This window comes from Argiope bruennichi, chromosome 4 (genome assembly GCF_947563725.1).
Source record: "Argiope bruennichi chromosome 4, qqArgBrue1.1, whole genome shotgun sequence".
NCBI lineage: Eukaryota > Metazoa > Arthropoda > Arachnida > Araneae > Araneidae > Argiope > Argiope bruennichi.
The window spans coordinates 6,545,097-6,560,212 of NC_079154.1; the positions used below are offsets into that span (position 1 = coordinate 6,545,097).

Sequence of the window (15,116 nt, forward strand, 5' to 3'; positions counted from 1 at the left end):
ACAAGACGGGGTTTAGGTTTAAAATTAAACAAGACGAAGGATTCTGCGGAAAAAAAAAATTAGTTCCAAAAGTCACCGCTAGGGGAATATGTGGCGCTGTGTAATAGAAAATAGAGCGTTAACAAATGCAAATCAATACGGAAATAAAATTACCTTTTATTTTGCACATTTGCTGATTTAGTTGAAGTGCAATATGGCAACTCTTTTAAAAAAAGCGAAAAATTTACATAAACACCTATAAAGTCTCTTTATCTGCAATTTCATTTACTGGGTAACAGAGAACGCAGAGCAGAAGAAGAAGTTCTTTATTCAAATTTCTCGTTACAAGGTCTATCAAGGAGTTGTCCAGGACCTGGCTAAGTTGAAGGATAACATATCACGGACTGTACGGGAGATTCCTGCAGGCATGTTACTTTCTGCTGTTGTGAATACTGTGCACGGAATGCAATATGTGGTCCACAAACACGACAGCCACATTGAACATGAACGGAATGTGCAAAATAAAAGGTAATTTTATTTCCTTATTGATTTGCATTTGTTAACACTCTATTTTCTATTACACATCACCACATATTCCCCTAGCGGTGACTTTTGGAACTAATTTTTTTTTTTTCGTGAAATCCTTCGTTCCTCGTCTTGTTTAATCTTCCTACAAAATGTGGCGTCATTCTCGCAAATAGATCGCGCTACAGAACACTGTGAGCACTGTCAGTTTAATTATGGCCACCCTGTATATAAAAGAAGTTACTAACATCGAAAATTAAATCATTCGCTATCCGTTCTAAGCGAACTGAATAATATTAGTTTAGAATCAATTTCCAATTATCAATTTAGCACATCCTCATTTAAAAAGTATTTTATTATTAATTTCTTTTAGTTTCAAATGTGTTCCATAAGCATGCATTCGCTTGTATAATAAAGAATGACAGAGTTCTACATCATTTTCTTCCGTTAGGAAAAGAATTACTCAATTCATCTTTCAAATAGCGTGGCCTCAGTCAATAATTACTACCATGCCACCACATTTCTGACGAAACAAGATATATTTGTTGCTTTACGTTCATTATTATTAAAGTCATTAACGAAATCTGGGTCCGGTTTGGAAAAGAAATCTCTCTACAAATTATAGCCAAACATTGAATAATATTTCTTCAAAATATATAGAAACATATAAATTAAAAACAGATTGTTCTCTTTTTTTTATAAAATGTTTTCATTTAAATTTGAATGCTTCATATTTGTAAGAATAAAATTTTATAATCGCTTCTTCACTTACTTACTAATGTACTACAGTTCCAAATTTATGAAAATTATTGCTTGCTGATGCCAACTATAGATTTTAATATTTTTAAAGCTCTTAGTTATTAATTAATATATTGATTTAGATAAAACTTTATTTGATACAATATATATAAATAAATGTAGAAACTATTTGATTTTTTGTAATATCTGTAGCTATAAATTATAAAATGCGTTGAAAGCAAAAATTAAGAAAAAATAAAAATAAAATGAAAATATAATTTTATTAATATAATATAATAAATAACATATCTTTTTAATCGAACATCAAGCAATATTATAAAGAACTCAAGACATAAGGTAATTATAATAGAGAAGTCCTTAAATATTTATTGAAATTAGAATATTATAAATGTTATTAAAATTCTAATTTACTGAGAGTACTTCTAATAAAATTTCAGACTTTTACCACTCAATCTTTACATCCATATTTCTGATAAAAAATTAATTGAAGTAAGAAATTAGAAATAATATTTTTAATAATAGTCAATGAGGCTATGTTTGCTGCAGATTTCCTTTCAAACAACTGGGTCCAAGTCTATCAAATTTTATATAACTATTATTTAAGGCAAGCGAAAAATACTGTAAATATATCAACAATACTTTCAGTGATAAAGTTAATTAAATATTTCAAATTTTAATTAAATGTATAAAATATAAAATTTTAATTAAATATATAAAATTTTAAAACTATTAATTAAATATATTGAAATTTTATCTTTTCAATCATACCAATCTTATTTCGTGAAATAATTGAACAATTTTGGAATAAGGAAAACTATAAGCAATGTAAATTTATAGATGTATGTGAGTTTCAACCTTTATTTTTTTGAAATTTCAACTTTATTCATTTCTTAAAAATATTTTTCGAACATTTTTAATATTTTGAAAATAATTCTAATATTTATCTATTAAAAATAAAATTGTAAACGATGGAAATATTTTGTGCACTCTAATATTTTTTATAAATCGAACTTTAATGTTAAAAATTCCCTATATAAAAAACATCAGTTTACGGATGCTCTGAGATTTCAGAGCGTGCTAATATTAAAAAAATTCTTTTTCCCTCACAGGCAAAATTAAAATTTTGCTCAGAAATATGAAAAAGATTTTAATAAAGTTTTAGATGGTATAGTCAAGATTTTTAATGAGGTTTCTGCAAAAATTAATTAAAACGTAAGTTTTTCATTAGTGAAAGACATGAAAATTTCTTTCTGAGCAACACTGGTATTCTATCTAGTAACAAAATAAGAATTCAAAAAATATATTCTTAGAATAAGAATATTGCTAATGAACTAAAATATATATTGTTCTAGTAGAATATAAAATATCTGAATTATGAATATTAATAGGGAGTAATTTTCTTCACTCTCTATTCACTCTTCTTTAAATTTTATATTACTATTTGAAGTATGGCTGTAAAATCAGGGGAAGCTGGCTGATTTGGTACAGTGGTTCTTATTTAGGGTGTTATAGAAGCACCATTAGCATGCTTCATTCCGAGATAAGCCATAGGATTTTATTTTTTAGTCCATAATGAATATCATGAAAAATAATAAGTAAAAACTGGAGAATAATAAAAATTAAAATGAGTTCTTTTATAATTGTATAAAAAAGAAAAATATTTTTTAAACCAAAATTTTGGAGGTCAAAACAAAAGTTGTAAAAGCGTCAGACACAGGAAATAATCAGGAAAGTTATATGAAGTCATAATGAATATCATAAGAAGCCAAAAAATTATTAAATACCCTTATATAAAAATTAAAAAAAGCACATAATAAATGGGGTTAGAATTTAATTTAAACAGAGCTAATGTTCTGTTCTGTTCAAATTAAATTGTAATCTGCAAACCATGTTCCTGCGGATTTTGTTTCGATCAGCAGATTTTTAATAAAATATTATTTTCTATTTTTATGCTCTGATAAAAGCACTTCTGAAAGAAGCATTTCTATTTATATTGTTTTAATATTCATTACTCCAATCCTTTCAAATTATGTCATGAAAAACAGACAATGAAAGAAAAAAAAATTTGAATCAAATTGAATCAAATTTTACATAGATGCATATTTTTCTAAAATTATTGACAAATATTTTTTAAAAGGAAACCGGAAATCCCCATTAATAATAAAGAAGAATGTATATGCATTTTTTTGTGTGTGCCACCATTTAAATTTCACATATTATCTTTTTAATGGTATCAATCTAATTGTAATGCTAATTTTTCCTCAATTTTGATAATTTTAAATTTTTTTGAATAACTTTTAATAGATTCAATGTTGATTTGAAGCTCTAACAGTCTGCACCGTCTGCACCTAACACTGCACCGTCAAATTCTTAATCGTGTGGTTTTCTTCTATTGTTCTAATTTATAAAATAAGGATTTTGTTTAAAATTTATGTATTTTGAATGAGAAATAAGGAAATGAAGTTGGGATGTTATGAATGTACGATTATGGACTATTTTGAAAGTTACATTTTTAATCACATTATAATGCCATAGCTCTTTTAGGATCGTTTCTATGCAAGATGAACAAAACAGATATAATTTCATTAAAATATCACAACTTTAATGACAGTTATAATTTGATGCTTAAAAAATGTTTCTTTAAAGCATTATAAATATTTAGTTATACACAAGAAATTTAATTTGAAAGAACACAATCAATATCTCCGGTGAACCAGCTGTTCATCAGTATAAAATATGCAGAACCTGCGACTAGTATAAAATGAACAGAAAGATAAAGACGAATGTTTAAAATGATTTCTCTGCTGAAAAAGAAAGAAAGGAATTCGTAGAACATAAATGTCTTAGGATTTGGATCGTCTGTCTTCATTGCGTCAGGTGTTGCTTTCTGCAATTTATAAATTTTATATCATGCAACTTACAGAAAGAATACCAGCCAGAAACACATTACCATGTTAAAAACTATCCTTTATTTTATCGTCAGCGTTTACATACTAATCGTTTCGAAAAAAGTTAACACACTTATAAAATTATAACAAAATATACTGATAGTTATAAATATGAAGTAGAAACAAATTTATAAATTAATACAAATTACGAGATAGTCCCAATTAATTTGAAGCATAAGCACGTTAGCAGTTTTTGAAAATTTAATATTTTTAAAATGTAAATTTGTTTCATTTAATTAGAGTATATACAGTGAAAGCTGATTTCATTACTTTAAAGAACTACTAAATATTTAAATAATGAATGTATGGTAAATATCTATTCGTATTGCAAAACTTTTTGAAAAACTTGCTGAAATAAAAAAAAAACTGATGTCATTGAATTTCCAATTTTTTAAAAATTTTAAAATGGTTCAAAAATGAGTTTTGTGTGATAATATTCCAAAGTTATTAAAAAATGAAATTTCGATTCATTAAAAAATTATTAAAAATGTAACTAATGAAAAAAAACCTTTTTAATGAGTTTTTCTAAGACCCAAAAAATAATTATGAACCGAATGAGTAAACTTAGGCTAAATAGGCTGCTCTGAAGATTTTTGCATTAAATATCCTTCATTAGCAGTAAAGTATGACTTGCCATTTTTATCATATGTTAAAAACTTCCACTAAAATGCAAATGGCTTATACAAAAAGAGAATTTCCGAATTTATCCATTTCAATCCAGAAAGATGCGCTCACATTCCACCAGTGAGGAAATATTACGATATCGAACACACAGGATGTGAATGAAACTGACTAGAAGAATGACAAGTTGAGAAAAAAATCATTATTATTCTGCTATATTATCACTAAAGATACGATAATAAATAACCCGTAATTATTAACACAGAACATCAAAGTCAAAGCTTCAGAGGTATCCTATCATCATGAAATGTTGTGATATCAAAATCAGAAAATGACGCTTTATTTTTATACCCAAACGGATAAACATCCATCGAATGGCGCATTATTCTTAAATGAATTAAGTACAGAAAAAATTGTTATAGAAGCAATAAATAAGAATTGAACGATCCTTTTTTTCTATCATGTGTTGAATACCCTATTAAGTTTATTTGTCATAATTTGACAAAAGTAATGGTTACATTTATAAATTATCCTTAGACATAAATAACCATCATTTTCGATTCCTGCATCAAAAAGGATTTGAAGTGCCATTTGAAATAATGAAGAATCAGTTTGTCTAGACTCTCCAAAAAGTCTTAATGCTCTTTAAAGTGCTCCATCCATTCGATTTTGAAGATAAATGGCTTTTGCGCACATGAAAGCAATGATGATAAACTTTTCCCATGCAAACTTCTGCATGTTTTGTTGTAAAATGTAAAAGTTAAGACCCTTACAAGAGTTTATTTGTTTTACGCCATCACATTTTTATTCTGTCATTAAACAAATGCTGAATGCATTATTTTGAATACATTGTGAATTTTAAACAAGTTTTAAAGATTTATTTTTTATACTTCTTAAAAATCATACAAAATTTTTCTTTCAGCAGCATATATCTATGTAGAGCTGTTGTTGCTTATTCATATATTACAAATATTGTTTTCACATAATTTATGAATTCTTACTGTCGTATTTTGGGGTAAATATAAAATTTCAACATTTTAAAAATTTAAAGATTTTCAATAGATAAATTAAATCTGAGTGTAATGCAGAGTAGAAAATAAAGAATTGAAACTTTTTAATTCTTTTGTTTCAAAAAAACAAACAAAAAAACACCATACATATCTAAGGGACTGCAAAAAACAAAATCGAATAGGATTATTATCATAAATTTTCTACTCAAAATTATTTTGCTGTTTTGAAAATTTGAATGTTTTATTTTATACTCATGATAATATATAAGGATAAGTATTTAAGATTACATGATATATTTTCCTGTATTAAGATGAAGAATATATATTTTGAAGTATTGCAACCATCCTCCAGCAACCTGAATACTTTTGAACATGCTAAAAATATTAATATTTTGAGGTTATCGAAGGGGCTTAAGCTTGGAATGATTTTCTGTTTAAAATAGCTCAGTTCTGTGGTGAATAAATAATGTAGTATTGTTAGGAAACTGTAATATTGAAGTTAATTTTATGGTAAGATGGTTTTATAGGCAGCTCTAATAGATGCCGGGTTATTGACCTTTCCCTTAGAGTCTATTTCGTGACAAAAATGAAGAACTCAAAATATTCAAGAATTTTGTTGATAGCTCCATTAAGATTCGAGTTCCGACATCTGTTTTCGAAAATTCGATGTATTAGCACGGGGGTTATTAACTGACGAGAGACAAAGAGAATAGTAATTAGTGGTCAGTCATGCTCAGAGTCAGTAATGAGTTGAGTTCAAAAGAGTAGTTGCTCAGTCTCCAGGGAATTCTCTTGGTATTTTGTTACGGTTGCTTAATAACGATTTTCTGCTTATATGTTACTGTTTACTACAAGTGCTGCTTTTATGTACGCTTCGGCTGTGTTTTCTATTGTATATTCATGTACAAAAAAGCTTCCTTATCCATTTCTGAGGCTTTAGACTTTTCACTGCATAACCCTCAGAAGATTTTGGATCTTTCCGTAACTGTATATATATGTGTGTGTACATGTGTTTGCGGGGCGTGTTTCGAATATAACATGCAGTGTCGGATTTAACTTTAAGTTTCGAGCTATAGTCGAGGGCCTCCAAAATTTTTTCAAGTGAGTAGAGGTTGTGTGTCATAAATATACTGTTAAAATGGACTAATAGTGGCCTCATATCTCGAATAGCTTAGGACCTCATCAAGTCTAAATTTAGCATTGCATATATAAGAAAATATATTTTTCACAAACAAATAGAAAATAATGATAACATACGACATTGAATTAACCCCATTAAATGAGGATTTACCAGCGTTTCTTCTTTTCCTACTACAAAGCGAATGAAACTTTCTCCACACTTTATTAATTGCGGTTTGGAAACTTGTGATTAAATTATATCGAAAGAGCAAGTTATTTTTTTATATTAATTCCTCACCAAATAATTTCCATACCCATAACACTTCACTTTTATGCATTTCATCTTCCATATTCTAATGAAGTGGATCTATTTCATATTTTACTGAAAATAATTTAAAAACATCAAATGCAAAGAATTCTCTTAATATTTTGTTACAATAGCAGTTTATATTTGCTCATAATAATTTTCAAACCATCCTAGAATAAAAGGTGGTGAGAAGATTTATTTAGATATTTAGTTCCTTTATCGAATAAATTTTTGAAGAAAGCTGATAGAAGGCGTGTCACTGTGAATTTCTCAGAAAATGTCGAGTAAATCTCTTGTGACAACTTACCCTACGCATGGAGGCTTGAAAATCGTCCTTGGAGGTCGATCTTCTCCTGTCAGACTGCCTGGAGGCTTTGAGCATGGCCGCCTGGACCGCCGACTCTGACAAATTCTTGGTGTCCTGTCGCTTGTTGAGGAGATTTTTGAGCGTTCGAATCTCCTGCTCTCTGTCGTTTATGATCCGTCCGAGTTGCTCTGACAAGTTTCGAGCGTTTTTCAGCTGTCGTTCCATGATCTCAGACATGCGTCTTTCGCGAACCAGTTGAGATTTCGTGTCCTGGAAGAGGTTTTAATTAGAAATTAGATAAGGGATGATAAATTATAATTAGATAGATGCCCAATATATATAAGTATAAATGTGCTTTAAATACTGATAGAATTCAATGATTTATGGAAAAATATTGATTTTATCAAATTATATTTCCAAATTCTTTGCAAAATCGGCATCTGAAATTTTTTTTTTCTTTTCATAGTTTACTACTTTTAAAAAGAATTCTCACCTGGAGTTTTGATTCTTTATCACAGAATGCTTCTTGCAGCTTTTCAATGGTAGTTTGCATTTTAACTTTTTCTTTTTCGTGCTTGGTGCAGACCAGATTTGTCTACAAAGAAAGATATAGACGAATGAATAAATTTTAAATTGATAATGGAGAATTATCACACACATTTTATGATTATTCTAACAGAGGATATGACATACAAAGAATGTATTATGTATCAATTGGTTAAAAACATTGCATAATCAATGGGAATGGTTTCCCGGAAATTTTCTTTCCTATTATCTTAAAAAGCTTTATGTCCCCCACTAGCATAAAAATTGCACATCAAGAGTGCTCTGAATTTTATTTCCAGAATCCCGACATGAGTACTTTATGTTTCATAATAAAGGAAAGAAAGGAAAATGAATACTTTGTACCTACATTTTTCGAACTGTTGTAATCAGAAATGGAAACTAAAATACAACTTAGTTGCAAAAACAGCTTTGTTAAGAATTCATTTAACCACGTGGTCTTCTTGAGCGGAACCAGCTGTCAATCATGTAAATACCACGTGATCTCGCTGTTCATGCTAGATTATTATCTTTCTATACGAGAAGTGAACTTGAACATCATGGATTATGTTGAATGTGATCTCGGCTTTCTGCCGAATATTATGGTATGTGTAGCTCTCTAGGCCTCACACACCTTGTAATACTTGTTCTTGGATACGATGTACGTGTTAATATTGAATTTTCCTCGAAGGCGTAATCATGTGCTTTTTGTTTATGAAGAAATGTTGTCTAAATTTCTTGAAGTTATGTTTCTGTAACCAATAAACCACAAAAAGACAAACCTGTGTCCACCAATCTTCACTATTAAATGAATCATTAAAGTTGTTGCGTTTTTCAACTATCGCGTTTTGATACATGAAAATATATAAATTGAAAGACTGTCAACCCATTAACGAATTCTAGTTCAAAATTTGATTCAAATCTATGCTTCAGATGTAAACATTTAAATGGCTCTTTATGTATTGTAGTTTTCGTGTTTGCTTGCTTTTAAATAGATAGACAGACATAGTTTTTGAAAGTATATCTTTTCAATAAAATGTGACAGAAATATACAAATTTAATATTAAGAACACATACTAAATTTCATATTCCAAGGTCAAAGCATTCTTGAGTTTCCACATTCACAGACAAACAGACTCACTTTCAAAAATGTATTTTTCAGACTTCTGAAATGTCGAGATTCGTCAAAACTTCTGGATCAAATTGTTTGACGATTGTAATACTTTTTCTTTGCATACAAAAAAAAAAAAAAAATAAATAAAGGTCACATACAAACGGGTTAAAATGTTATGACAATAAATAATTAATTACTTGAAAATGAAAAAGACTCTACTTTTATCACAATTCTAATTATGGAAAATTCTATCCTAAATGGAGTGAAAAAAATAATGATTTTGACATTTTAATCAATTTATAATAGGATACTACGCAAATTATAGATATACATTCACTATTTAATAATGTCATGTACTGAGGTGCGCTGCCAATATAAACCACAATTTAGACAAGAGAAATGAATATTACTCTAGTGCATTTCTAAGCGAACACACGTTCGAAACTCTTTTCCATTATAGACCTTTCTGGGTCTGATACCCATTTTACCCATCGTGGCTTAAACTGTTGCTTTGATGCGGTATGAAAGTTACTGGACGAATGAGATCGGCTCGGATAGAACCAGATAGATATTGCCAGATATTCCTTTTATCTGGCAATAGCTAAACAGTATGCTATTCCAAAACAGTTCTCTTACCCATTCACAACGGAACATTCATTTAACTAAATTAAACTATAAATTAGCCCCAAAACAGCTGTCTGGTAAAACGAAAAGTCGATTCATTTAGTCAATCCTCACATTCAAATGAAGCTTCAGTTAAACTCTAGCATACAGCTTACAACAGTAAATTTTCACTTATTTCAATTCCTATATCTCTATCTGTGAGGCAATAATCGTCCATTCCAGTTGGTTTGCCTACAGAATCAAGCCGCTGTAATGGAATTTAATTCTAGCAGAGGTTTGCATTATTTCTCATTGAACACTGCTTGCAACGTGAATTGATAATATGCATTTTCTATTCATTGACATTTCGCTCAGAAGTCTCAAATATTCTAAACGCATTGTTATCAGCATTAGACTAGTTAAAAGTATTTTATTTCCTATTGCAATGCACTATTTTCTAAATGTTTTTTTTTTTTTTTTTTTTTTTTTTTTTTTTTTTTTTTTTGCAATTTTCATGGAATCATTGCATTTGTTTTTACAATGAGGCACAAATACCGATGCCAATAAATAAATTAATAAAATCCTGGAAGTTTTTCTGAATATTTTTATAGATTTTTGTCAATGTTATAAAAAACAAATGAATGAAAAATGAAGGAGCTGTGTGACATAATTGGCTTTAAAAATTTAAAAACTCCCAAGAAGGGATAGCCTAGTTGGTAGGGCGTTGGATTCATATCCTTTCGGTTGTGGGATAGAATACCGCTGATAGAAGACTCTCCGTGTACATGGTGGCTGGTGTACGCATAAATCTGTCGTGACCACAAGGTCCTCCAAGTTGAGACAATACCACTGGGGGCTACTGGATCAGAGGTGATCATTCTCTGATTCAGTTTTAAATTAAGATCTGTGGATGAGTGAATAATTGTATGAATTAAGTATGAAAAGGGCTGAGACGCATGAGTAGCTAAGAGTAGCTTCTTGGCTCTAGACGGCGCTACTGAAACGCGAAATGTTAAAATTCGGCATAAAATCACTGACTTAATAGCGGGATTGTACATGACTCTTGTTGTTGCCACAAGCAACAACAAGAACTCCCAACATATAAGAATTGCTGATCATCAATATTGTATTAAGGCTGCTGATCGTTAAAAAATAGCTCAGCATTCAGTGAATCTCAAACAGCTATTTCGACTCGCCTTGAAGGCACACAGAAAAATCTGAATGACCAGACCTCCACACACACAATATTGACGAGAAGTGAGGCTATACTCAGAATTATCATCAATCTTGGTACAACCGCTCGCTTAGAAGTCATACTGCATCATCGGTAGGGAGGCGATATTCCACACCATTTTATATCCACTAGGACAGCGAGAACCAACCACCATTCTGGAAGTTTCTCATCCCTGTTTCTGAAATGCTTCTTGGGGGCATTCAGTGAAGCATTTTCTGTTCTCCATAAGGTTGCGACTTTCTTATCAAACCAAAACTTAATTATAATCAATCAATGAATTAAGAGTTTTTTTTTTTTTTTTTGAAAATGTTGCTACTCATTTTTTTCGTAAAACGCAACTGTACAAAATCTCAGAAGTTTGACGCTTTTTCAGATGAATGGAAAATAAATGACAGAAATATCAAACGAGTCAGGTTAAATATTAGGTGCTTGCATGTATTTTAATCAGCGACAGCTTTTGCTAAACATGCAAAGTATTTATATAAACGACAATGGTTTGGGGTTTTACCAATTTATTATTACTTTGTTGTAATCATTTTGAAAGTTTTCCATTTAGTATTATTGAGTTATTCAGTGTATAAAGGCCCTCCATCAAGGAACGCTCCAAATTGCATTTTGAACATTCACTGCTTTTTTTTGTTTGATTTGAAGAAATCTGCTGTCGAAGCGCATCAGACACATTTAGAAACGTATGTTGATGCTGTTACGTCATATCCCAATGGTCGGTTTTGGTTCAACGATGTAAGAGTGGTGATTTCGATGTCGATGACAAAGAACGACCTGGAGGACCAAAAAAATGTGAAGATAATCAGTTGCATGACTTATCGGTACGAAAATGGGAAAAAGTTGTAGAAAATCATGGAAATTATTTTGATTGATATATATTGTGCCAATTGTTCTCAATAAATGCCGTTTTAAAGTGAAAAAAATGATCAAAATATATACAAGCACCTAATATAAGCGAGTAACCCAAATGAATGCATTAAAATATGACAAATGTTTCTGCATTTCTGCATCAAAAAGGGGAAAAGCATAAACATCCTTCGGTTAAATAATATAAAATTCCAGCCCAGGTCCTGTTTATTTGATCTATGTTTATGTGATAATGCTTTAGTATAGAGCTAAAGGCTTTGGTGACTTATGAATAACTTTTATCCCTCGAGAGCCGCCCCTTCTCCGTCCAATCATAAAACAAAGCGTAAGGGCCATTATGTGATTATATAGACCATGTAGGTAAACACGGGGCTAAGGCCAAATAAGCGGCGACATGTCCAGACTGCATTTATGCTCATTGAGAGTAACGGCTGAAAAGAACGTCTGCTCCCACAGGGATCTTTCTGAAACGAATCTTTTATTTATTAATGTCGTAGGGGAAAAAAGGAGGGAAAAGTGATGGTTGAGCGAAAAGTTAGGGAAAGTTTAAGCAACGGAGAAGACGTGGTTAAGGATATTTTTGGCTTTTGAAACAGAGATAGCTTATCTTACAATGAAGCCGGGCAATTAAGTAGAGGATATTTAATTATGTGTGAAATATAATTTGCCATTTATAAGCTAATTAATAAAGTAGGGATCAAAGGATCATCATTATACAATTAAGTATAGGATATTCAATTATGTGTGAAATATAATTTGTCATTTAAGCTAAATAATAAAGTACTGATCAATTTGTCTCGTTATACAAAGACAATGTTTTCTAATTGAATAGATTATTAATTGATTTTTTTTGTTTTTTGTTTTTCATCTCTTTCCCTTTTTTCGTTTATAGTAGGATTTTGATTTACTCCTTCTCCAAATAAAACACTGAATTTATTATATAATTTATAATCATTTTTTTGCTGTATTAATTTTTAGGATAATCATGATATATATATATATATGTAAGCATTATTTTATGTGACGCAGGATGCAGTTTTGAAGACAGTGAAAATACTTTTTACCTTTTTAAATTCTTTTTAATCCATCGGAAAAGCATAATTATTTATAAGCAGAGACGCGGCATGAAAGCAGAAGTGGGGAAGAATGGCCGAAATAAATTATCCCTCGCCTTATATAACCTTAGATTTTGATTGGGAAAATATTTCTTCATAGTGTTAATATATTAATAAGATTCTGATAGGCATTTCCGACTCATGTCAATCACATGAGTAGGAATCTTTTAATCACAGGGATCTTTTAAGAAAGAATGTGCTTACTGGACATTTTTTACCCCTTCAAGCCGAGCGTGTGAAAGTGTTGCCGTTTAGCCGATTCAGCAATTTTATAAAGCTGCTCTTGAATTAATGAAGTAGAGAAAGTGGAATTGGATCACGAAATAAGAGAATATATTTAGAATGAAGTTACTATGGGCTAAATTAAGATAAAATCTTGAAAATTAATTAAGTTGAAATTAAAGTTTAAAATATCATTGTATATATATATATATATATATATATATATATATATATATATATATATATATATATATATATATATATATATATATATATATATATATATATATATACACAAAAGTATTAGAATCAAGTTAATAGGAAAAACAAAAATCAAATAAAAATTAAACGAAAAAAATTCTTAAAAAAATATTAAAAAAAGAATCCGGCCTGAAGACTTTTTCAAGGGTCACCCTCAGGCAGGGATTCAAATAAAGGGATTTTTTCTGTGAGGACATACAGACATTGTCTAATAATGATTCCTCGTGATCCGAAAATCCCCTGAAATTATGCTCAAGAGATATACCATTTTAACAGAAAGGAAATACAAAATAACAAATTAGAAAAAAAAAACACAACAAAGTAAAAATACAATAACAAAAATAACAATAAAAACAAAAACAGCATTAAAATTAAAATTAAAATTAAAAACGAAAAGGCCAGAACATACCATCCAACAGTCAAGGAAACTTTAAACAATCGATTGTGATTTCCTGTTTTTAAAAAAGTTAACGGTAAATTATGTAAACAGAGGTAGGCACCCAGCGCCATCTATTGAGTGATCCAATATGCAAGTAAAGTTACATTTTTATTTAAGCCAAAGGATTAATAACAAACCATACCTTGTTTAATTAAAAAATTGACATTACAGTAATTTCTAGGAAAATCATTTTTAATTAAATTTTTAAGGAGGATATTTGATGCTTCAATATAAGAATTTTTATTATTGCAAACCCTTTTGATCCTGTTAACTTGTGAGAAAATTAGATTTTTGAAAATTTTAGAGTTTAGATTGGAATGGTAGTTACATAGTTTTGTTATTTTAAAGTTGAAATCATCCCTTTTATCGTATATACCAACTATTGTTTTATCATTAGCAATTTCGATTTTTAAATCCAGAAAGGTAGCCTCAAGTTGATTTTTATTTGTATCTTTTAGAATTAAATCTTTTGGATAGCAATTAGTAATAATATTAGTATTGTCGAAGTTAATCAAAAGTAGGTCATCAATATATCTCCACCTGTTTATTAAATTATATTTAATTATTTTTTTCTCATAGTAATGCAGGAAAATATTAGCTAAAGCACTTGAGAAAGCGGTTCCCATTGGAATGCCCTTGACTTGTTTATAAAAATTAATACCATTAAACACGTAATTTTCAGTAATATTAAAATTACATAACTCAAGCCAGTTATTTTTAGGAATGATATTTTCATTTAAATGTTCGTCATATATAAAAGTGCAGACCTTTATTAATTTTTCATGAGGTAGATTAGTGTATAAATTTTCGAAATCAAAAGTATTAAGTTTATTAATGTTGTTATCTTTAAGAAAATCCAATACTTCTTTGTTACTAGAAATAATAAAGTTGTCTTCATTTTTTATTTTGTCCAGGATAATTTTTAAGTATTTAAAGAAATGTTTACCCGTATAGTAATTATAACTGCCAGTGCTACAGGTTACGAATCTGAATTTTAATGGATTTTTATGAAATTTAACTGTTGGGAATAAATAAGGATAGTTAAGAGAGCAAGTCTTAGTTTTGGTTTTTTTTGCGAAAGCTAGCATTCTTTTATCTAATTCCTTTTTCCCGGTGTTCTTTAACATATAAGTTGCA

The 15,116-nt window shown here is 29.5% G+C and overlaps 1 protein-coding gene across 3 annotated transcripts in view; it reads right to left on the bottom strand.

The window, feature by feature from the left end:
* LOC129966567 (putative leucine-rich repeat-containing protein DDB_G0290503) overlaps positions 1 to 15,116 on the bottom strand; it is a 206,199-nt gene that overhangs the window by 96,045 nt on the left and 95,038 nt on the right. For all 3 annotated transcript variants that reach the window (XM_056081022.1, XM_056081023.1, XM_056081024.1), the window contains exons 4-5: positions 8,069 to 8,170; positions 7,576 to 7,845 (exon numbers count right to left, since the gene is read on the bottom strand). In XM_056081022.1, the coding sequence (XP_055936997.1) occupies positions 7,576 to 7,845; positions 8,069 to 8,170 (372 nt within the window). The remainder of the gene's footprint in view (positions 1 to 7,575; positions 7,846 to 8,068; positions 8,171 to 15,116) is intronic.